At 41.3% G+C, this 24,542-nt stretch overlaps 1 protein-coding gene across 1 annotated transcript in view; it reads right to left on the reverse strand.

Annotated features, from left to right (window-relative positions):
- Positions 1-16,770: 16,770 nt before the first annotated feature.
- Positions 16,771-24,542, reverse strand: part of LOC149932543 (protein turtle-like) — a 112,868-nt gene continuing 105,096 nt past the window's right edge. Inside the window, exons 7-12 of the mRNA XM_090155372.1 lie at positions 23,049-23,639; positions 22,847-22,984; positions 22,515-22,542; positions 19,697-19,779; positions 17,759-17,916; positions 16,771-17,684 (exon numbers count right to left, since the gene is read on the reverse strand). Coding sequence (XP_090011498.1) covers positions 17,400-17,684; positions 17,759-17,916; positions 19,697-19,779; positions 22,515-22,542; positions 22,847-22,984; positions 23,049-23,639 — 1,283 coding nt within the window. The 3' untranslated portion in view covers positions 16,771-17,399. The remainder of the gene's footprint in view (positions 17,685-17,758; positions 17,917-19,696; positions 19,780-22,514; positions 22,543-22,846; positions 22,985-23,048; positions 23,640-24,542) is intronic.

Raw genomic sequence — 24,542 nt, forward strand, 5'->3', positions numbered from 1 at the left:
TTGGCTTGTTGAAATATACATCGCATAAACTGTATGAGCATCATCCTTTAAACACATTATTCGCCTATTTACATGTATCACAACAAACGGAAGAAACGATAATTAATAGCAAAGACCTGGGACTTATTATGTTGCAGACAGTGTGATGCTTTTCAAGAAAATACCCTCAACTTTACGTAATTAAGCAGCTTGTCGTGTATCAGAAATAAGGTGCATTTAATTGACTATGCACAGTGTTACCGGTTATAGCGTATAAATAGTCTTTGAATACAAGTTTTCGGTCTCTACCGAAAGATATGATATCCAAGTCTCAAGGTCTCATTCGGAATATATGGTCTCAAGGTCTCCGTCGGAAGATTGGGTCACTTGGGTCTCCAAATCGCCGCCGGAAGAACTACTCTCCAGGTCTTTGCCGAAAGATCTTATCTCCGGGTATTCAGATCTCCGTCGGAAGGTCTGGCCACTAGGTCTACGTCGGTAGGTCTCGTCTCCAAGTCTCCGATGGAATTTCTGTTCTGCAGGTCTCTGCCGGAAAATCTGGTCGCCAGGAAGATCATCTTCTGACGGTTTCTGATATATAATTTCCATTTTGTTTTGGTAACACGTCTCCGGTCTTTCGTCTTAACTGAAAGACCGGTTTTTCAATAATTGTTTTTCTAAGTGAAATTTAATTTAATATTTGAAACCGTTACGATTACTAATAGACTTTGGATCTTCTTAAAAATCAAGCCGGCGAAGGAGATTGTTCAGGCCTAGCATTTCGTATGAAATGTGGATGCCACGGTTCGCCACATCTGTTGTAATTTTTGATTTCTTTTGCATTTTACCGTTTGCATAAATTGAATCATTTGTTATGAATATTTATATCTCGAACTCAACGTTAGCTTCTCGGCCTTTTGGTTAAGACCAAAGTGTAGTATCAGTGTTCTAAATACTCTTAATTAGGTTCATTTGGATGTTATTTGTTGTGGCATCTACCCCAAGTCAATCTGAGCTCCTCTGCAAGCTGTTAATAGTAAAAGTATATTATAATATTCAAAGAATTCTCTAACACACTCCAATTATCCAATTTAATTCTATAAATAAAGCTATAAGAACTCTAATAAAATTCGAATTTATACTATAGATATTCTATACAGTTTGATCAGAGCTAACATCTCCCAGTGCGCCACCGCCCTTATGGGTTACAAGAAATCCCAGAACAACCGAAATGTATCCATCTATTGTCAGATAATTTAGGTTAAAACGGTGACGTCATCTAGAAAAATACCTTTAATCTATTTGCCGGTTTTGCCTTTAAATATCTAAAACCGGAAGGGAGTACCTTGGAAATTATAAGCAGAAGGACTTGTTCCGAGTTTTCACCCAGTGTCAGAAGCTGGGATCGAAGCCGCCCAGCAAAAGAGTCTCTCTCGCTAGCTTTCGCTGTACTGCGGGTAGCGGGCTCTTGTGACGTCACGGCTTTCGAGAACTAACTAGCGCCATCTATCGACGAAAAGAAGAGTGAGTGTGAATTAGAGGGGGTATTTTTCCCCCAATGATTCCTAAGGCATGCTGGGAAATTGCTAAAATGGTGCGATGGGTTTCCTTCGTCATAAGATAACTCAATGCAATTTGTACCTTCAAATTCGAGGGGTCAGACATTCACCAAAAATGTGTAAGGGGTTTTGAAATCCGGTATTTCTCCTCGGGTTTCGAGATTTCTCGTTGGATTTCACGATTTATCGTCGGATTTTGGGATTTATCGTCGGATTTCGAGATTTCGCGTCAAATTTCTGGATTTCTTGCCGGATTTTGAGATTTCGGGTCAAATTTCTGGTTTTCTTGGCGGATTTTGAGATTTCGGGTCAAATTTCTGGATTTCTTGCCGGATTTTGAGATTTCGGGTCAAATTTCTGGATTTCTTGCCGGATTTCGAGATTTCGGGTCAAATTTCTGGATTTCTTGCCGGATTTCGAGATTTCGGGTCAAATTTCTGGATTTCTTGGCGGTTTTTGAGATTTCGGGTCAAATTTCTGGATTTCTTGGCGGATTTTGAGATTTCGGGTCAAATTTCTGGATTTCTTGCCGGTTTTTGAGATTTCGGGTCAAATTTCTGGATTTCTTTTCGGATTTTGAGATTTCGGGTCAAATTTCTGGTTTTCTTGGCGGAGTTTGGGATTTCGGGTCAAATTTCTGGTTTTCTTGGCGGATTTTGAGATTTCGGGTCAAATTTCTGGATTTCTTGCCGGATTTTGACATTTCAAAAAAGCTCCGGATTTTGAAGAAATCCTGGCGGGATTTCGGGTTTCATAGCGGATTTCTTTGAATGTCCGACCCCTCGTAAAATTACAGTACAAAAGAAAGATAAGTTAACCACGTATAATTTTAAACCACCATTATTTACAACTATTTCTTAAGTTAACAGTAACTCTTTATTAACCCCGAGTGATGTCATCTGACCATATTAACAAAGTTAAAGATGCAAAAAACTCAATGCTATATTTTGCCATTAAAATAAACTCTTCGAGTCGAAACACATTCTATAAACTCTCCGTGTAACTTAACACTACTAGCAATAACTAAACCAAATATAGAAAAAAAAATGTTCTGACTTCATCCAAACTTGTACAGTCCTGATCAAAAGTTTCTGGCCGTTTTTGTTTGGCAGTCAATTTGTTTCTATTTTAGGTAGAGAGCCGAGTGAGGGCTTCACGGAAAGAATAAATAAAGAATAAATTATAATTATAAATTTTAATAAATGGTCTCGCGCGATATTATTTCAAATATTACTACTTTCACGTTTGCTTTTGTTTCACTTGAAAACCAAATTAGGGTTAATTTTCGTGTTTTACGTCGTCACTATTTCTTCAATAACTTTTCAACCACAATTCCGATTAGAAAAGTGAACCCAGATTTGGTTTTTAAATAGGACAAATTATACTAATTTTTTCGTGACGCCATTTCGGAGGGGTTTTACTATTTCCGGTATGGGTTGTGCCCTACTAGTGGTAGCGCATTATCGTAACCGGCATAATATGTTCGTGAGGGTATTCTTTCCGTGAAGCCCTCACTCGGCTCTCTACCTAAAATAGAAACAAATTGACTGCCAAACAAAAACGGCCAGAAGCTTTTGATCAGGACTGTACACCCCAGATCCAAATATTGTGATCGTACCGTTCAAACTTTCTCCAAAGTTTTTGAAATCCTTACGACTTCATAATAATCAAAGTTAAAATTAAAGGTAAATGCACATTTACTTTAAAAAAACACATTTTGGTAATTAAAGTTTTGGTTTCAGGTAAAAAAACCTTTAAGAGGTGAATTCGACATTGATATATGATGATGAGAGGGATCCAGTGAGCTTCACAATTAGCGGGAGTGGAAGGGTTTGCGTCTCCGTGTTGTATAAGGAGCATCATATATCATTGTAAATTGTGGAGTTATTGATGAAGAAAAAGATTGAGTTTTTAGACCTTTTACTTTTTAAATATGGAGTCAATAATATAGTATTTTTTCCGGCTTAAAAGCTGCAATTAATTAACCCCATTTAACTAATTTGAATAGTCCCAAAATTCTCAAAATAACCACCCCTACGTTAAGATATCAATCTGTTGTATATCCAGTTGTTTTTAAAGAACCAACTGCAATTAAAGGTGATTATTTGGCCAAGTGTGAAAACTGTCAATATTTACAAATAAATATTTATCGCGTTCTAAAGCGGGAAAATAAGAAGAATGACCAACAACGACCTGGAAGCGTATGCGAATTAGTAGCCACTTTCCAATTTCAAAATTAACACCGAGAAGTAGAAGTGAAAGATTGAAAAAGATTCAAAGTATCCGAAGGTTTTTGCAAGATAAAGTTAGAAAATTGGAGGCCGCTATTAAAGAAAAATATGTTACTCTGAGCGAAGAACACTCGTCTAAATTGAAACCCCTAGTAGATTCTATAAATACAGAAAAATTGGATGAAATAATAAACGAAACATGTAATGGATTACCATCTGGTGGGGATGTTTTGAAGAAGATTTGGGAGCGAGATTCTGAAAGACAGCGGCGTCAATATTCAAAGAAATGTTTTGAAGATCAAATCAACTGCAGAACTGGATCCATACAAAACCGATGGAATATTATTAGATATGGAATAGCTTTGGTCATTTATTTGAGGCTATTCGCAATTTTAATATTCTACATCTTCCCAGCCTGGAAGCCAACTTTAAGACAAAAAGCCAAGGAATATGATTGTGATCCAGGTATTGACTACGAATATATGAAAGACCAAGCTAAAAAATGTCAAGCTTTTAAAGAGGAAAATAAATCTAAGGGAGATAAACACCCAATCGAGGAGGGAATTCTTGTGTTTGATGAAGTAAAGGTTATCGATCAGGTAATGTGGAATTCAAAGTCAAAATTCATGGGATTATCTATGATCGAGGAAAAATATCATATATAGTTTACGTGATGTTTTTTCCAATGCAAATAAGGAAACTCCAACACCGGCCCAATATGTTACGCAATTTTTATGGCGTGATATGAGTAGAGGTCGGGAACGGTTAATCATTATCCATGTTTAAATTGATTTTTTTCGGGAAAAAAAATGTAAACAAAGAAATTCACCGGTTAACATTTCGGAAAATGTTTAAAAAACATGTATTATTCGTAAAATTTTAGCTTTTTATCGAAAAAAACGTAGTTTTTCTGATTAATTTTACAAAATTAATCGGATAATACAGAAATATAAATTACTTGATCAAAACCAAGAATGTATTTATTTATACTCAGGGAGAATGAATATGTCTAGATTATTTTTAGCGTTTCTCCAATTCCACCCGTTGGGCCCCCCGGTATGCTCCTCCGCTTTAATAAAATCAAATAATACTGCAATCTCATTGGTTCTTAAAAATTACATTTTTCGACGTGATTAACGCTGCAGCGAGGACGCAAAAAATAAGACCGCCTCCTTTCCCCCCCCCCCTTAGCGTGACGGGGTTAGGGGCTCAACGTGTCCGTCGATAGTCTCGACATATTCATTCTCCCTGAGTATAAATAAATACATTCTTGTCAAAACATTTTACGAATAATTTTGAGAGCATTATCTATTGAATAAAAGTTAACCATCACCGACTTCTAGATATGACTTCAGACTTTGACCTAATTGGCCCATACTACACTTCAAGCCATTCTATTAATATTGTTTTCAGTATGTCTTCGGGTATTTGAAAAGTTTCATTTCAGAGTAACTGGGAGCGGCTTCCAACCTTTATCTTATCAAGTTAGCCATGGGCTGTAAAGGGGCATTTCGTTATAACAAATTGGGAGATATTTATGACTTTACTATCATACCCAAATTCAAAATTAAATTTATCCGGGATGGATTACATGTCCAACGTATGACTGTAAGATCCACATTGGACAACTATTCGCCTCTAGAGTTGATGAGCCGAAGAGTTTTATCCGAAAAGGAGTAGAATTTGGATAGAAACAACTTAAGAGAAAGTTAAAGCTGTAAAAATGAGGTTTGTACCTCGTCTCTTTAAAAGCTACATAAACTGGGACAATTTGACGAAATAAAACATGAGACCATCGAAGATCATGCAACAACCGGAAGCAGTGGCGTAGCCAGAAATTCGTTGAAGTACGTGAATGTTAAGAGGGGATCGAGAAGGGGGTGTAAATTTAGTACAGTCAAAGTTAGGCCCCAGGGGGAGGGTTCTGACCTGGAAACCCCCCCATTGTCTACGCCACTGACCGGCAGTCTGAAGCTCTTTAGAATGCTACCTTTATTTAAATGCTTGCAATCAATTATATGAAAATGGATTTCTTAACAAGAGTAAAATTGATAAATAAATTAATAAGGGAAAGTTATAGTTTTTCAAAGTCTGGCTATTTGAACTGTTGATTGGAAACCCTAAATATCAACCGAACAAATCGACCCAAACTGAATTTATTTCGTGGCAAACGTGGGACCTATTATTATTATTGAGTGGGGTGGCAAGCCAAACACTTCGACCTAAGGTCCATTGTGCATCCCCAAACTGGTTGACTTAAATAAGTCCTATTGCCGACATAAAGCTTAAAATCTGCCCGGCCGTGATATTAGAGACGTCATACGTCTCCAACCGATGCATACCCAAATGCTCAAACCTCTGGGCTGCATAGTAATCGCAGCTACAGAGTACATGTGAGGCAGTTTCCTCCTCAGCTAGACAAGATCTGCAAATCGGGTCATCACTGACCCCAATAAACGTTAAATGTCTGTTAAGATGGCAGTGACCTGTTAGTAGGCCAGTAACAATCCTAATACTGGACCTAGAGAGCGAGAGTAATTCTCTAGCTCTCTCCCTAGAAGGGCCAAGAGTGAACTCTTTGGCCTGCCTTTGACCCTCAATTTCAGACCATTGTCTGAGTTGACGATCCGACATAAACTTGGAGATTAAGCCGCGTACCAGTCCTCGGGAGATGGGGAGAGCAGGTTCTGGACCAATGAACCCAGCCCTCGCACCTTCCTTGGCCAAGGCGTCGGCCCTTTTGTTCCCAAGATGCCCCTTATGCCCAGGTACCCAACAAAGTTGAACTTTATTGTGCAACCCAAGAGTGCCGAGGAGATCTAAGCAGCTAAAAACCAGTTTAGAAAGAATACTATACTGGCTGAGAGCTCTAAGAGCAGCCTGGCTATCTGAATAAATCTGGATAACCTTCCCATGATACCCCTGATGTAAACAGTGAGCAACACAGGAACAAATGGCAAAAATTTCAGCCTGGAATACACTAGTGTGTATCCCTAGACTTTCATAAAAGCCAAAATTATTAGTAAGGCAATACATCCCCGCACCAGTGCCATAGTGTGTCTTAGACCCATCAGTGAACCAGACGATCTCTCCTCTGGTACCGAGGGTCAAGTGACTCCACTCCGCAGGGCTAGGGAAGTTGACCTCAAAAGGTTTACTAAAGTGGAGTTTAGTAACCATCAGATCAGAGCCCATTGTTAAAATCGGCATCTGATTGGACATATCTCGGAAGAGCTTGGTGTGGCTATGCTCCCAATTATTATCCTTCCACCAGCCATTTTGGTTAAGCCTATAGGCACCTAAAAGGGCAGCTTCCTCAATAAAAAGGTGGAGAGGAAGCATATTCAGGAGTATTTCCAGAGAAGCGCTTGGGGCTGTTCTCATGGCTCCTGTAATGCCGACACAAGCCAGCCTTTGCAGAGCGCGCAGATCAAACTGCACAGTCCTTAAAGTAACCCTTGGCCACCAGAATAGAGCTGCATAAGACAGGATAGGTCTGATGATCATGGTGTACAGCCAGTACACAGTCCTGGGGCTTAAGCCCCAGGTCTTGCTAACTGCACTTCTAGTTCTCCAAAATAACATTTTGCCCCTCTTGACTATGTAGTCAAGGTGTGGTTTCCATGTTAGTTTGCTATCCAGGATGACCCCGAGGTACTTCACCTCGGTGCTCTCCACTAGGTCCTTTCCAAATAAGGAAATACCCTCAAAAATACCTTTTATCCTTCTACGAGTAAAAGGAACCAAGACAGTTTTATTAGGATTAACCATGAGGTTGACCTCCCTGCACCAGCTCTCAACTGATGCTAGGGCCCTCCTCATTACGTCCTTCACTGTTGCCGGGAATTTCCCAGTAATTATGATAGCAATATCATCGGCGTAACCGAAACAGCGGCATCCTCCCCTGTTCAACCTCCGAACGAGTTCATCCACCACCAGGCACCACAGAAGGGGAGAAAGAACGCCCCCCTGTGGGCAACCACGACTGGTGGAGACCATTAGGGAGTCACCCAGCAAGGAGGATACCACTTTTCGGTCAGTTAACATAGATTTGATCCAAAGGCACAATGTGTCATTGATACCAAACCTTTTCGCAGCCTTAAGTATAACTGCGCTGGAGACCTTATCAAAGGCTCCCTCAATATCAAGAAAAACTGCTAACGCAATTTCCTTGTGCTCAATTGCTTTTTCCAGGCAGCTGCTGATACCATGCAGGGCGGTCTCAATAGACCTGCCCTTCTGGTAAGCATGCTGCGCAGTCGACAGAGGAGAGTTGCAAAGAACCTCCTCCCTAATGAAGTTGTCCACCATTTTCTCCAGAATCTTTAGGAGAAAAGAGGTAAGACTAATTGGCCTAAATGCCTTAGCTTCCAGGTAATCAGATTTACCAGGCTTAGGTATGAAGATCGCTTGAGAAAGCTTCCAGGTGCTAGGTAAATGCCCTAGAGCAATACAAGCCCTGTAGATTCTCAGCAGCATAGGGCATAGAATATCAATGCCCTCCTGTAAGAAGATAGGAAAAATCCCATCCGGTCCCGGGGACTTATAGGGTTTAAATGACTTTACAGCCCATATAAGTCTGGAATGCGTGGCGACCTTATTCGCCACTGCCCAATCTTCCCTTTTGGTTCGATTGATCCTCAAAGGGCGATTGTCAGTGTTACCATTGCTAGTGAGCTTAGAGTCCGGAAAGTGTACATCTAACATATGTGTCAGAGTGTCCTTACAGGACGTGGAAAAACTACCATATTTCAACTTAATGGTGTCAAGATGCTTAGTATTATCGTGTGCCAAAATTTTCATTAATTTGGCCGTACTGGGAACATCCGCTATGTTCTCACAGAAGTCTCTCCATGAAGCCTTCTTTGCATCGCGGATAGACTTGTGGTAGGTGGTGAGGGTGCGTTTATAGGCATCCCAATCACCCCCCTTATTTGCCCTATTAAAGAGCCTACGAGTTTCCTTGCGCAGCCTCCCAATCTCGTTGTTCCACCAAGGCACTAGCCTTGGCCGGTTGGCAGGCTTTGCCGGACAGTTGCGGTGATAGGAGTCGATAATGGACTGTTGAACGCGTTCAACAGCCAAATCAAAATCCAACACCGATGACAGCCGTGGCTTATCACCCTTTAGGAAGAAATTTAAGTCTTCCCTGTAACCGGACCAATCTGTGCCCCTAGGGTTACGAATAGTGGTACAAGCCCATACAGGTTTGACCAGAATATTGAAGCAAATGTGTCTGTGATCCGACAAAGACGGTTCGTTAGACACATGCCAGTTCTTGATTTTATCTGCGACATTTACTGTACACAGTGTGAGATCAATGACCTCACTTCTGTTAGAAGTAACAAAAGTTGGTACATTGTTCTTATTCAAAATGTGAAGTCTGGTACTAACCAGATATTCCATTAAGTCGTTACCGCGCTGGTTGCAGTCTGAGCTGCCCCAGATTTCGTGGTGCGCATTAGCATCGCAACCGATGACTAGCCTCCTCCCCGAACCCTCACAGTAGCTGACCAATCTGGTCACCCCCTGCGAGGGAGGGGGAGAGCATCGTCGTATGGTAGGTATGCCGATGCCATAGTAACCTCCCCACCTTCCGTGATGAGCTTTACCGTGGCAATATCCCTGGAGGTGTGCACTGAGAGCGGAAGGGCATGAATGCCCTTGCGTGTCAGTGCACAAGCCCTCGGTGTAGCAGAGTTATAATCATAGAATATATTACCTGCATTTTGGAGACCAAGTATCTTTCCATTGGCAGTCCATGGCTCCTGTATGAGAGCGACGTCGAAGCTCTCCTTTGTGAACCTCCTGCAGAGAACTGCAGTGGCTGCCTTGCAGTGGTGCAAATCAATTTGCAGCACCTTTACACTCATCTTGGTTTAAGGTGAGCTCGGTTGCAGGCCTTAGATGTCTATTCAGACACAGTGGTGGTTGTGTTTGTGGAAACCCCAACACACCCACCGGTCTGACTTACATCCCTAGCCTGCCCCCCTGTTGCACCCTCCAGTGGTACAACCTCTTTGATCTCGACGGTGTCCGACAAAGCAAAGGCCTTTAGCTCCTCCACGAGATTATCTTCCATTGGAATGTCCTCTCCGGAGTCCCCGCCAGCCAGAGCCTCATCTTCCATCCTTGAGATCTCCAAGGCAGAGGGTTCGACTGAACCACCCTCCTTTACAGGATCCACCGGAGCTGTCGGGTCAGGTTCATGAAGTATCTTAAAGATACCACTGTCCAGACCCGTTAAGGCTCGGTGTCCTGCCTCCTTGATAGCCTTAACCGACTCTCCATCCACCTGGAAGATCCAGCGGATGGCAGTCGGCTCATCGGCTTTATTTACGACCTTCCAACATTGCGTATTTAGCGCGTTTTTGTAGGTCTACGAAGGAGGACATTGCCATCCTTGGTGTAGACGTCCTTGGTGCGGAAGGCTACCTTGAAAGGTTTCGGTAGGTCGACGGCCTTCATTACTGAAAGCCGTGACCCCCCGCAGACCAATTCCTTCTGGTTAAATCCTCCCACCAACCAATCCGCTGTAAATGCATCCTTACAGAGGTAGTGAATGGCGCCCCCAACCAGCTGAAAGTTCCCAAAACGAGGTAGAGGGTCTCCCGAAGGTGACCCATCTATCCGCTTCAGGACCTCACGCTGGATGGTGCCCATTTCCTCTGCGGAGATGGTTTTCACAGGATAGCCTTCTTTAACGATGGCCATCTTTGTGGAGCTTAAGGTTTCGCTATAGGTTTGGTCGTGAGACTTCACCTTTTTGGAAACCTGAGACTGGGAATCGGGGGAGTCATTTTCCCTAGAACGTTTTGAAAGTGATGGCGGGGGGTCGTCCTTACCAGAGACCTCCTCCTGCATCAATCTTTCCCTGCGGCATCGATTCCGCTTTTGAGTTTTACTGAGGGGTTTCTCCCCCTTGAACCCTTGCTTCACCGACTGGGTCTTGCCAGAGGCAGACCCTTGAAGGCTAGGCCGGGTTCTTGTAGGGGAAAGTCACCCCTCCAGGTTAGAAACAGGGGGGTAACATCCGAAGATGAACCCGCCCCTTGCTTTGGGTCGGGTTCTTTCGAACCCTCCCCTTGCTTTGGGTTGGGTCCTTCCGAACCCTCCCCTTGCTTAAGGCCGGGTTCTTTCGAACCCTTGCCCGGTTTTTGTTTTTTTTGTTTGTTTTTTTTGTGTTTCCATTTTGGTCCCACGAGAAAAGAGGAAAGTAAAAAGTCGCCGGCCTGAATCCTCTGTCCGGGCGGAAGGCTAAAATACAACGGGGTGTCGCCTGGTGCCCCGAGGGGATCGTTCACGATACCGTATTTACGCTTCCCCGGTACCACCCAGCCCTCCGCACGATACCTCACACCTTAGCTTAAGGAAGAAGCAGAGCCTTAGTTGGCCAGCATGAAGGGTTTCCCCTCCACCTGTTACTCCCTTCCACCACGAAGAGGTACAAGGTTGCAGTTTATGGAAGGGAACGTGGGACCTAACTAGAATTGTGGTCTTTGGCTTGGAAGGTTTGGCGTCAGATTTTCTGTTTAGAAATCCTGGTAATTTTTTGTCTCCTTACCGAATAAATGGAGGTGCAGTATAAAGCTTATTTTCCCAATTTAAATACACAACTGCAAGTACACTTTCACGAGGCTGTGCCTACTAGAGTTATGTTAATCCAATCGTTTGTATATTAGAACACGGGATTTGTAAAACTTCCTTTGAACTGAAAATTTTCATTACGGTTTTTATTTTATTTTCTCTAATTGAGTGGAAAAACAATTTCAAGAAGCGTTTTATTATATTTGGAATAAATTGAGAAATTTATTTTGATATAAACTGCTTTACTATTTTTCTTCAATCATATAAAAAATAGGAACAATATGAAACGTTAAACAAAATTAGTAGATAATCATAATACTAGCAATATCACAAGGCCCAGATACTTGATAAAATATCTCTGAAAAACTAACAACCCTGACAATATTTTTAAATTTGTACTAAAATTCTTTTAAAAGGACTCTCTTAGGTAACTTTCCTCTACTCTGACCTGTTCCACGTTTCCCAACTTTGTGACTAAATTGATTTGGGTTATCATGATATTCATCTGAACTAGAAATACTCTGCTTATCAGTTAAACTAGAGATTTTGAAAATTTCGTCTCTTTTTGGTGCCTTACTCTTCCTGGTTTGTTTTGGATGTCTTTTGCTCGCAGCGTTCTTCTTTGATTTACTTTGCTGAGTTATAAGGGCCAACAAATTATCTCGTATTCCTATATCAGTTTTCTTATTCTTTCGCATTTGAAGAAACTACTAACAAACTCTCACCATTTTCTTAGCCATATTTTAAAGAAAATATGATAAATATCCTCACTAACAACCTTGATACTTTCCTTAAATATCACCTCTTCATATAAGTCAAGAAGATCATCAAATTGGTTAAAGACATGGTCAGCTGTCACCTTTATTAACTTGACTCCAAGATCAGAGCTCGCTTTATTTTGGGTGCTTTTCTGTTTAGGAAGCTCATTTTTAATAATATCATTTTCTACTTGCTTCAAATTACGATATAAATCAAGAACAAATTCCGTAATAATTGGTGAAAAGTTTCAATACATATAAGTCGCGATTCACCTGGCCTTTCTTTTTGAAATTCTTTGTCAAAATAAATTAAAAATATTCTATATTTATTTAAAATGAAAGAAACTACATTGAATTTCTATAAGCCTCGACATTTATAAGCAGACGAAGTTTGCATTTTTTACAGGGAGGATTCTATTGATATCCCAGCATCCCTAGTTACAGATTCCATCTATTTTATTGGCTTAAGTATTTAGTGCAAACTCGAAGATTTTTTTAAATTTTAGATACCTCACAAGAGCCCGCTGCTAGAGTACAGTGAAAGCTAGCGAGTCAAACTCATTTGTGATCCACTCCTAGCTGCACGGCCCAAGTTGGACTCGGGCTCATCTCAAATTTTTACCTAAACGTTTAATTGCTAGTCTCTGGGTCAATGTAAGGAAACATATTGTACAGGCTCAGCTAGACTCAGTTAAAACGACGGGGTTTGAAATGGCTCGTCCCGGACTCGTGTTAAGTTTTATATTTCATGTGGACTCACCTCGGTCTCATTTGTTTTTAATTTTTTTCCTCGTCTCTTCTCGAGCTCAATTTTCTTAAGTTAACAAATTTGGGCTCGTCTCGGGCTCTTCTTACCTAAACAATTCGTTTAGGACTAGGGCTCGGAATAAATATTAGGGGGTTCACTCCTTTTGAGTCATCGACCCAACACCAATTTTATGCCACAATACAAAAAATATTACGACTCATTACAAAATAAATGGCTGCATGTTGTTTTGGTAGTGGTTTTTTGAGTAAAGGGGACTTTATGTGCCTATACATAAGCATCAATGCTTTTTAACAAGCATCCTCCTAGAAAATGGACAGCTTACCATCATTCTCTTCCAATTTTAGAAGCCGGAAAATGTATTTTTTATTTAAATACTAACGAGGAGTGTACCCGAGGTGTAAATCACCGATTTTGATGAAACTCGGGGGGTATGTAGACCTCGGGGTAACAGGAACTTTTACCAAGGGAAAAGTTACGCTGGGCTTCCGTTTTGCTATGGCAACCGAAAATGTTTTTGACAACTTAAAATGAAAAAATCTACATTTAAAAAAGCATGGGAAAATTTTTGAAAACCCAAAATTAAAATTAAAATTAAAATTTCAACTAAAATGCTAAATTTTAACAATTTTGGGTAAAATCCATCAAGTAGCCCCCCTGTGAAACCGAGAAAATCCCATGTTTTTTTAAATGTAGATTTTTTCATTTTATGTTGTCAAAAACGTTTTCGGTTGCTATAGCAAAACGGAAGCCCAGCGTAACTTTTCCCTCGGTGAAAATTCATGTTATCCCAAGGTCTACATACCCCCCGAGTTTCATCAAAATCGGTGATTTACACCTCGGGTACACTCCTCGTAAGTATTATTTGCTGAACCCCGATTACCCCATTCAATCTAGGAATATAATACTGCGTCCCTGGAACAGAAATTTGTATTCCCCCATAACAGACTCGCTGTTTTAGCTTCGGCAACGCGAGAGCTATACAATTTCGGACATACGAGCGTAGCGCCATCGTAAAAATAGGCGGAATTTTTTATCTCTATAAATTTGGCCTACTTTTCATTCTATTCACAAGGATTTTTTTGTACAAGTTGAAACACGAATATTCTACCTGGATTCTACGAAACTAATTTTGGAGATGTTTATTTAATTTGAAGACAAAATAAATAAATCTTTAACACGATTTTAAAACCGGCACGCATTTCTAACCAAGTCCCAACGAACACGCGGACGAAATTTTGACTACGGTGTCCGCTAGGTGTCTCTAGTATCTTATTTCCGAATTCCCCACATTGCCAGGCCTATGAATCCCATATTTCCCCTTCAGTATTTCCATCCTCCTAGATTCAATAATAGCAATTGAAAACGGTATGACTGCTGGTTTATTTAAATCCGTTCACACGATTTTTAGAAAAGGTAGAATACACGATAATAAATTTATGAAATTGCAGCTTTAAACCATTAACTTGTGTCCTACGGCATTTTAACCATTGCTGTAGTATCGTCCATTCACTTTTTGTTTCCTCTTCGTGCACCCTGGTTTATCTCTTAAATACCAATACATAACCCTCTTCCTTCAAATTAAGAGACTAATTACATTTACTTTATACTTTATAACGTAAAATAACAACTGACGCTAACATTATAAGGTTAAATTTTTATAACTACTTGTAGTTTAGAAAAATAAATGAACTTACCAAACGGCAGCAGCGTTTTGAACTTCGAAAAATCGCGAAATAGGCGGTTAAAAACGACCTTTTCCAAAAATGAACGTGGGTTACGTGGTGCAAAGGTCGCGTGACTCGCATCATTCAATTTAACAACCAATAGAATTATCGACGAACCAAATTTACTTTATTGTATAGCCTATTCGCGACCGAAACGAGTCTAGGTGGCGTAAGGGCGCTAGCTTCTCCGAGGTAGCGCCTATGATCTAGCATACAAATTAAAAAGTCATCAGAACGTTTTTACTTAAATTAACTTATCGAAATATAAGAATTAAGTAAGACTCATTATTTATTAAGTCAAATTTACGAATAACGATGAAGAAAAACTAATAGCGTCTACTTTAGGCGCTACCTATCTAGCTTCTTACGGTGAACCCAAAGGGGCGTAGCGATAATTTTCGGTCACGAATAGTGGAGTGTAAAATTAAGTTACTTCAACCACAATTATTGTCCATAATTTTCCAAATACTTTACACTCCCTTTAAAAATTTAAAAACCAACAGGGAACTATAGAACGTAGTTTGCAGCTTAAATCTCATTCGTATCGACTTTTAAATCCTTTGCTTGTTTGGGGTAGGTACATTTGTTCGAATTTCAATCGTCCGGACGGTGGAACAAATGTTCGAATTTCATTCGTCCGAACCGCCTAAATAACAAATGTTTCAATTGTTCGAATTGGACAACTTGTTTGTTTCATTCGTCCGAATCGGTAGCATCACTTGTCCGAATTCTGTCGCTAAATTAGTATTTCTTATTGCTGTTTTTTTTTGTCCGGATTTTTTTAGTGCAAGAATAAAAAATAAAAAACTACATTGTAAATATCGTTGTTTGTTCAAGTTGTTTTTTCTTAATTGCTGCTATATCTATATATTGTATATTTTACTTCATATTCGTATTAATATCAATCAATTTTGTGGATATTTTAGGTTAGGTTAGGTTAGGTTCACGTTAATATTGCTATTTTCTTATATTAACAATATTTAAAAAAAACCAACCAATTCCTAATGTTCGAAAAAACGGACAAACGATTATTCGAACAAATGAAATTCGCCAGTAAAGTTAACATAAAATGAACGACTAAATCACCAACAAAAGTGGTGATAAATTTTTCGGGCAAATGAAATACGTTTTCGGACATACGATCCTATTTTCCGGCATTCGGACAAAAGATCATCCGGACATTTGTACCACCGTTCGGACGAATGAAATTCGAACAAATGTACCCAAATCGCTTGTTTCAATATGCCTTTATACGCGTATTCCATTTCAAGTAGAAGTCTTCTTGAGTTCTAGCTTGAGTGGAACTCTTTTTTTTTGCAAACAAATAATTTTCACATAGAGCGCACTCTCCTCTGGTGTTTAATATATTTTGAAACATGTTTAATTAAATTTAACTAATAACTTCAATAAATTCAAAAGTTGGTTTGTTGTCAATTATTAAACCTAAAAAGCTGTATCCTCAAGTCATCACAATTAACTACTCAACTAAATTCACTATTTAAAGCACTAGAGAAAAGTGTGGGCCTATTTATATGTAATAATGGAGAATTTACTTAGTTATACGCGAGGGGTAAGACAGTATCAGCTAATCTGTACACCGAGTTCGTGCATTTAGCACTGTTAAAGGTACATATTTTCAAGAGTTCGCGAGTTCCATTTAGCACTGTCAAAGGCACGGCAGTGTACACCAAGTTCGCAGAGTGTCTTACCCCTCGGATATACGCCACTTTCCCGTTAAAGGTCAAACCCAAATTAGAGAAAGAAGGTTAAAAAATTATAAGAAACTGTTCAACATTGATTCGGTCTAATGTAATAGCACTCTAGGTCTCATATTTCGAATTTCTTTCGAAAGTAGCGTATGCTCTTTACTGATATCGACGATTCATCTCATCAGGGAAGCTCCCCACACATTGCGTAGGTCACCCAAAAGTAGAAAACGGAATTTAAAACCCCCGTGGCGTGCCTGGCACGTCTATGCCTCTGAATAGATTTAAATGATCTGACAAAACAGCTCTGGCCTAGCTATTGTACATCTCAATACGGGTTATCGAAAATATGGACAATTTTGTTTCTATGTTCGTTCTTAAAACTCGACAAGAAATGGACAAAAAAAGTGAAATATTGATTTTGAATAAGACCACAATGATTATTCATATATTCATAGAAATATTTGATATAAAATTACATACCGTACATAAAGAATAAATTATTTTACATTTAGAATATTATGATTATTATTTATTTGCGCGTAATCCGTCTCGTACGGAAGTTGAAATCTTGGAGTGGGAAAGCCGACTTTCAATACACAAATTGGGGGGTTTTAAATAGATTTTTTTTGAGTTCCTTTATGATAGAATGAAGAGTCAGCCATTGACGGCGTGGCAACAGTCGCGATGGTCGTCGCGAGGGTAACCGCTCCTCTTCGGAGTATACGGGGGAAGGGGCACTTTTTGAGACGAGATCGTACAACCGTTTTTTGGTCGGCGTTGTCGGGGCCAAGAGTTGGTTGGTCGTTCGAGAGAGTAAAGGCATCTTTTCCTCATGAGCTCAGACCATCGAGAATTATCGTCCATCTTCTTCAGCATTTTAAGGAGGTTCATCCTCCGTCGAAAATAGGTTTACACTATATACAGTCGGATAATTTAGACGCGCGCGGTATCAACCATTATCACAGATTGTAGACGACCCCGGGTAGGCGTCGCTAAATATCTTCACGCGACCATTTACGATTTGGAAATTTGGAAGATTTGATCGAATCTCCGCGAAGACTCGGATCAAAATCGAGCTGTCCATCAAACTTCGGTTTGCAAGTTTTCATTATCCCTCCTAGTCTGAACGACGGGCAGCAAAGTGGTGGGACTATTTCTTCTCGCGGAAGGGTCCGTTACTCTGGGCAACGTTTTACAGGACGTCACCGGTGGCTGAAACGTCGAATGGGTCGTCTGTCCGACTTCCTGGAGGAATCTGGAATGATCCGTCGGTGACGCGTGGATGCGGTGGTGGTGAGCGAAACTCGAAACGGGCTCGTGCGACGAGAACTCGTCTTGAGAAAAGTAATCGAGGGTGTTCATTGAGCACTGCGCGAAAGAAACGAACGTCAAGTACGTGGCCCATCACTTAAAACCAAAAGAAGCTAGTAAAATACACTAACCAAATTTGATTTTTCGGGCGATTGCCTGCTGTAGCAAAGGTTGGTTTGAGAGACGCGAATGTCGCTGGGTCCGAAGCTATTCGGCGCCTTCCACAGAACGTGATCGGCCACGGTCACTTTTACGTTATCGGAACCTCCCGATAAGTGACTGTTCGCTTCTGAAATTTCAATGCAAAACCCATTTAGTACAATTACCATTCTGTCAGTGGAACGGAAGCGCGGTGGAAGTGGGTGGTAAATACGGAAAATAAACATTCCTTATTTTGGTGAGACACTAGGTGTAAATTACCGACACGGGTCTAGGTTGTTATCTAGGTGAGAGAGGAGTATTATCTCTTAGAGTGTCCTCCCCTGAGCCAGACTCGCTCTTTTCGCTCCGCGTATCGATCTAAGACGAGCGCGTTTAGTAAAATCGTAAGAGCCATTTCCATACGACCACCTCTAACAAGTGGAAGGCCTGAAGTGTTTTGTTCATGATCAAGCGTAATGTAGACCTGTATGATATATGAAATTTCCGAAAAGGAGAAGTTGCACTACCCATTCGATTTGCCACGTAATGTAGACCTATATGAGATATGAAATTTCCCAACCGAAAATGTTTTTGATTACTTAAAACTAAAAAATCTCCATTTAAAAAGTATGAGATTTTCTCGGTTTCACAGGGTCAAATTAATTTTTTTTTGAAATTCACGAAACATTTTGTTAAATAAAATTTGAAATTTAAAAAAAATCATAAACCAAGAAAATCTAATGCTTTTTTAAATGGATATTATTTTGTTTTAAGGGTTCAAAAACATTTTCGGTTGGGAAATTTCATATTTCATATAGGTCTACATTACGCCCGACTTTGAACAAAATCGGCAATAAACACCTCAGGTACTAGTCCCTTGTAAGTTAGCCGCTACTAAACTATCAGCTAGCGAACTAAACTTTAATATACCAGGCACGGTATTAAAAATACACGAAACGAGGAGATTGGCCAAAAGGAATCCCATTTCAATTTCACACGCTACTTCGTCGACTTAAGTAACGTTGTATAACTTCGAGGATCTACACCTACGCGTAATTTGAATTATTGATATTCGACAATATTTAGGAGTGAAGCGTGCGCGAATGAATCCAATAAACCGAAAATAAGTTAATTTCGCGAAACGGTAAGGGTACAGGGGTCGACCTCGGGGGCCAGCGATCTACGACTGAATCAAGAATCGATGAATCGCGGTAAATTTCTGCCCGACAGGCGTTGGTTTGAGTAGACGATAGCGTGCTCGGAAGACTCGGAGTGGGATATAATGTTACGCGATTAAAGAGTGTATCGGTAAACTAGCGGAGGGCAGAACTCTCGAAGTAAGCCTCGGGCGGGAGGAACCACGAGAAACTTCAGAAACGGTATTTATGAGAGAGAAGAAAACGCGGCATATTTTTTTACTCCCTCATTTGAAATCTCTCCCCTTTCTAGGGTTCGTAATGAGCGGACGTGATTGAGAGCGAACTGTTCCAGAACAAAGTGTCGTTTGAAAGTCAGCCTCGTTCTGGTAGTAGGGCCTCGGCGGAAAGAGAGTTGGAGACTCGCTGATCTCAGCGGCTTATAGAGACTCTCTAACTACGAGTAGAGGAACTCCCCTTCTCGCTAATAGCCCTACTCGATACTCGGCGTCCTCGCCAGTCGAGGAAAGCGCCAAAGAGAGAAAAGGCACCCCGCGAATTGCCATCCAGATCTTCAGAAACAAAACGATCCTAACGGTACAGTGGCGTCGGGGTCTTAGCGCTTCCGGTCGAGACAGGAAGTCGAAAGTAATATCCTGTTTTGGGCGGTATTGTCAAGCCGGTAAAAAGCTGTCCACCGTGGTTGGACTTTATCATTTGCCTACTCCGACTGTTTCAACGAGATTATGCTCGGGTGAAGTCAAGGGGTTTGTTCTTTCGTGAGTATAATACCTGGAATGATGTCGGGGCATTTCTCTTCCTGCACGCTGTACGTGAAAATCTTCTCCTTAGCGTCTTTGGAGTTGCTTTGTTTTCTGTAAACATAGTAACCAATTAAGAATAATGAAAGTCAAGTGTAAAAAATAAGGTCTCAAAGGTGGTTTCCTATTCCATAACCCGTTTGTTATTTTCTCTATAATGCAACAAACATAGCACCCCACACAAGGAGAACGCAACCCGTCAAAAGTCGTGCATTTTCTTGTGTACATTTTTCATAGGTTAAACGCTTTAGCGCCTGCTGCCGTCTGAAGGGGGAAATTCGGAAATTGTCTTCCCCCCACTAAACATCTCCGAAAGGAATATTTTTTTTATAAAGTAACGTGGCCTTCTTGTTTTAATGTGGCTCTTACGTCACAGTCTCTTACTTTTACAAGGCAACGAGCGCGCGGTACAGTCACCAGAGGAATATAGCTTTTACTAAAAAAGCTTTATCTTGTGACGTATGAGCAACATTTTAACAGGTTGGGCAAGACCACTTTTTATTTTATAATCAGATTTTGAGTAACCAATAACTGGAAGCATCTGAAATCTGCTCACCGTTTGTCTGTTGGCTTACTATTAATTCAGATATAAGCTGATTTGGTAATACCTGATCGTAAATGCTGGTAATCTTATGTCTTATTTATCATAACTTTTTTCTCGGATAGCAATTGTTATCGCGATCCTTGTTACTTCGAATAAACTTCGTCGCTTCGATAGGGGCCAATAACGCGTAGAATTGTATTCCAAGTTCACGTCCCGAAAAGGTGGTGTTTCAACTGTCTAAAACTAGTTTTCCACTAGAGGGTTCAATCGCGTATTTTTTTAAGTGCTAAAAAAGTTTCTTTAATCAAATGCTAATACACAAGTCACTAGTAACTTATGAAGCCAATTAACTGCGGCCGGGTTAAATTGAGTCCTTCAAGCTACGTGGTCCAACAGCTCCCAACGCTTACTATTACCATTAACCTCAGCAAGTTTTATGTAAAGGGGAAACAGAAGAGCTTGGACGAAATACCCTCAAACCAGCAGGGAGAGAACGCACATACCGTAGAAGAAGTGGTTCCGAGTTTTCACCCGATGTCGCAAGCTGGGATGGAACCCGGCTCCTCTTACTGGGAGGCGAGAGTGCTAACCACCTCGCCACCCCACATTCCAAAGCTCATTCTTTAAATTTAAGAGAATATAACCTCGGGGATGGTTTATAGCTTCCGGCTAATCGAGTTACTATTAAACCAGCCACTAATCTAATATAACCTACTAGAAAAAGAACCAAATCTTAACAGAGAGACGCTTGAACGTAATGATTTGTAAGTGAGCAACGCGCTGTCGAAACGACAACTCCGCCTTTTACAGAGTATTCCGGTGTCATTTGATAAATACATAGATGGAAAAAGAAACAGTTTCTAGGATAAATATAGCGGTTTTCTATTTGTCCGTTTTTTTTGGAAAGTGGGACTTTTTTCATCCCAACACTGCGGGGAAGAAAAATAGCCCAGTATTGTTCATCCGATCGAAATTCGCTCGGGAAAAACTAAAAAAGGAGAAAGAGTGACTAGCAAGAAAGTAGGAACAAAAAGCAAAGTAGTTGCAGCGGGCGGCCACAGTTTCTCTCCCGGATGTCGGTCATTAAGAGCAAATGGAATTCGTACAGCGAGAAACAAAAAAAAAACTCGGGCTTAAAAACGGAACTATAGCAAACAAAACAGAATTCCTTTCCCGGGAAAGTAGGGACAACGTTCCGTTCCGCATTTGCTATTCCGATTATTCCCCCCAACTTCAGACAGACAGCGCCTTCGACCCCAGTCCAGTCCGCGAACCCGAGTTTCGTTTCATCAGAAAACTAAGGAAAAAGGTCGTTTCTTTTTGTTTCTATCAATGGCTAGACCCGCCGTAGTCTAGTTCCGATTCAACCGTTCGGATCCGACTACAGCCGGACGTTCAAGCGGGTATAGACCGTACCTCTTTCCTAGCGACGTACCGCGTTGTTAGCCGATGTTTGGCGTTTGGGCTCGTAAGTAGGGTTGCTAAAAACGCATCCTTCATCGCGAAGACCTCGTTTCGACGGTCATTTCATTTCCCATTTGGAATTCGTTGCAAATTAGGAGCTAGAAAAACGACTCACCCGCTTTTTTTGGCGCGAGCGAAGCGAATAAAAAGGCACCGCTTCTTTCTTTATTGGGACAGATAACGAAATTAAAATTCAAAGGCGAGGAAGCGAAAAACATATATACCCAAGATTTTAAAGATAAATTAAGTTTGAAAACTCCTCGCGGCAATTTAAATTTTAGCCCTTTTCCCTTTGAATGGTAACTTTCTCTCTCTCTCTCTCTCTCCTATCAGTTAGGACGAAAAGTTTCAACTACAATTAGTTGGAAGACTATAGGCCGTTTTCCAGTGGATTAAAAATGTAGACGGGGTAGAGTAGGCCTATATTAATTAACGTCCGTCTTATCTAGAGTCGAGTTTGCTTCTTCGTAACTACCTGGCGGGAACGTGAATTAAGTATCTGTAAGTTACGACTCCGAAGAAAAATTCCCGGAGGCTGGTCCCGAAAAAAAATCGTTTTCTTTCTCGAAGAATCGTTTTCTACCTGCGTGAGATATTGGAACTGTTGCGTTCAATTTCTCATTAGAGGGTTCCGCGAAAGGAAATCGCCGTCCCCGGCTAACGATCGGGACACGTCTAATTCCAGATAACGCCTTTTCCCGACCCATTCCGAACGGTCCCTGGCCCTTTTTTCTTCTTTCCCTGGACCCTGAAGATTTATTCCAAGAAGAAAGCTACTTACTTGAGATTGTCGTACGTTAAGGCTTCCTCTGCGAAGACGAGGATGGCGAAAAAAAAAGAGATAAAAGAATTTGTTAAAGAATTACAGGGGTGGATGGATTCCGCTATAAGCCTAACAAGAACGGAGCGCGAAGATTCGGAGGAGGGGTGACGATATCTAATTAAGAGGATTCGTAATTAGGCTTTTGCCACGAGGAGAAAATCGTTATCTAATTTCTGAAACGAAATCTCCCGGGGATATTTTTCAGTCCCCTTTCGAGCTGAACAATACAGCGACTTACGCTTTAGAGGGACTTTGTAAATTGAGTTAGATTACAATAAGAGTTCACTTACGCGCGACTCCGTTCATTTTCCCACGGCGTGACTTCTCCTTCATCACCGCTACGACCACGATGGCCAAAAAGACTAACAGCAGAACTATGCCGATTAAAACCAACAGTACGGGACTCATGTTAAACTGCCACATCGCTTCTGTTCAAGGTATCGAAAATCGTCAAGACAATAATGGAGATTGAACGGACCAGATTCGAATTACCTCTTTGCGTGTGCCTCACCGGTGCCGGCATGGTGGAAGCCCGGAGGATGACGGACTGGCTGCGTCCCTTGATGTTGACCGAGTAGACGACCAGGACGAAACTAGTGCCGGCGGGAAGACCGATGGCGGACAGGATGGGGACGTCGGTGGAGACATTGGCCCGGATGCGATGCTGTCCGGAATCGTGGACTTCCATGACGAAGAATTGAGGAAGGCCGCCGTCGTAGCCCTCGACGCACTCCAACACTAGCGACGTTTCCGTCTTGTTGCTGAAGGTGCAGTTCTCGGGCGGATCCGGAGGACCCGCCGGGATGATGGAGTACACGCACGGCTCCTGTTGAAGTCCCACCGCGTTCTTGGCCCAACACAACAGGGTCCCGTAATCGTTCTCCGAGCGCGGAATGTACGTGGCGATGCTTTGAGTTCCATCACTGACCGCCCGGATTACGTCGACCGTCTCCATCGAATTGTTGAATTCCCATCGGAAGGTCGTTTCTTCCGGATCAGCGTCCACCTCGCAATACACTTTGACGGACTCTTGTCTGGCCACTCCGTACACCGTTTTCTGGTTGCTCTTACACACGGGGCTGTCTGTACGGATATAAACAAATCTTATTACAAGTCTCTAATCCATAATCCCTTCCTTACACGCTTCACCCGTTATTCAGTGGCGTAGCGAGGATATTTGGCGCCCGGGGAAAAACACCCAAATTGCTTTTAGAAAACCACATTATTTGGTTTTATTTTAAAAAAGTGTACTTTTCAAGTTTCAAGAAAATTGAGTTTAATGCATAATCCAACATAGTCATCGGCGTGCCCTGCTTCCCCGCTACGCCTCTGCCGTGCCGTTATTGGACCGTATAGAGTAGCTAATAAAAAATCTGAACTTTACTATAATGAGTTATTAATAATAACTTTTTAGTATCCCGTTACACACTCTTATTTCTTTACTTTGCGCAACGCGTTTACGGGTGTCTCCGTCAGTGGTGAGGTTACGGAAAAGAAGTGGAATGAGAATCAATTTGAGAGCCTCTATTCTATTCCTCTGGTTGCGGGCAGAGGGACGCAAATCAACGAGTCGTTGTTTACGCTACCGGGTTTTCTTCATCCATCTTGATGATGGATGACGCTCCGAATAGGGACCTTGATACCGGAAGAAACTAATGGCAATTTCCGGCCAAATCTTTTTTCTTTCCAGCGGACTAGCGCATCTACAGGCGCGTCCCTCTCACTCTAGTCGCGACCGCGAGATTCTTCATCTTTATCAAACGACGCGGCTGCTAAAAGTGAAAGGGGATAATTTGAAAGAGGGGAACCGATTTGCCCTCTCCCCCCACTTAACCGAACGAATCTGGTAATAAAAGAAAAATTTGACGGGTTAAACCCCCTAATTAGGAAGGAAAAATTATCCATCGACAAAAAGAGGGAACTTTTCTTCGGATCAGAAATGAGAGAGCAAAGATAATCGATTTTTTTTGGCGATCCCAAACACAT

This window comes from Leiobunum rupestre, chromosome 8 (assembly GCF_980474605.1).
Source record: "Leiobunum rupestre chromosome 8, qqLeiRupe1.1.hap1, whole genome shotgun sequence".
NCBI classification, from domain to species: Eukaryota; Metazoa; Arthropoda; class Arachnida; order Opiliones; family Sclerosomatidae; genus Leiobunum; species Leiobunum rupestre.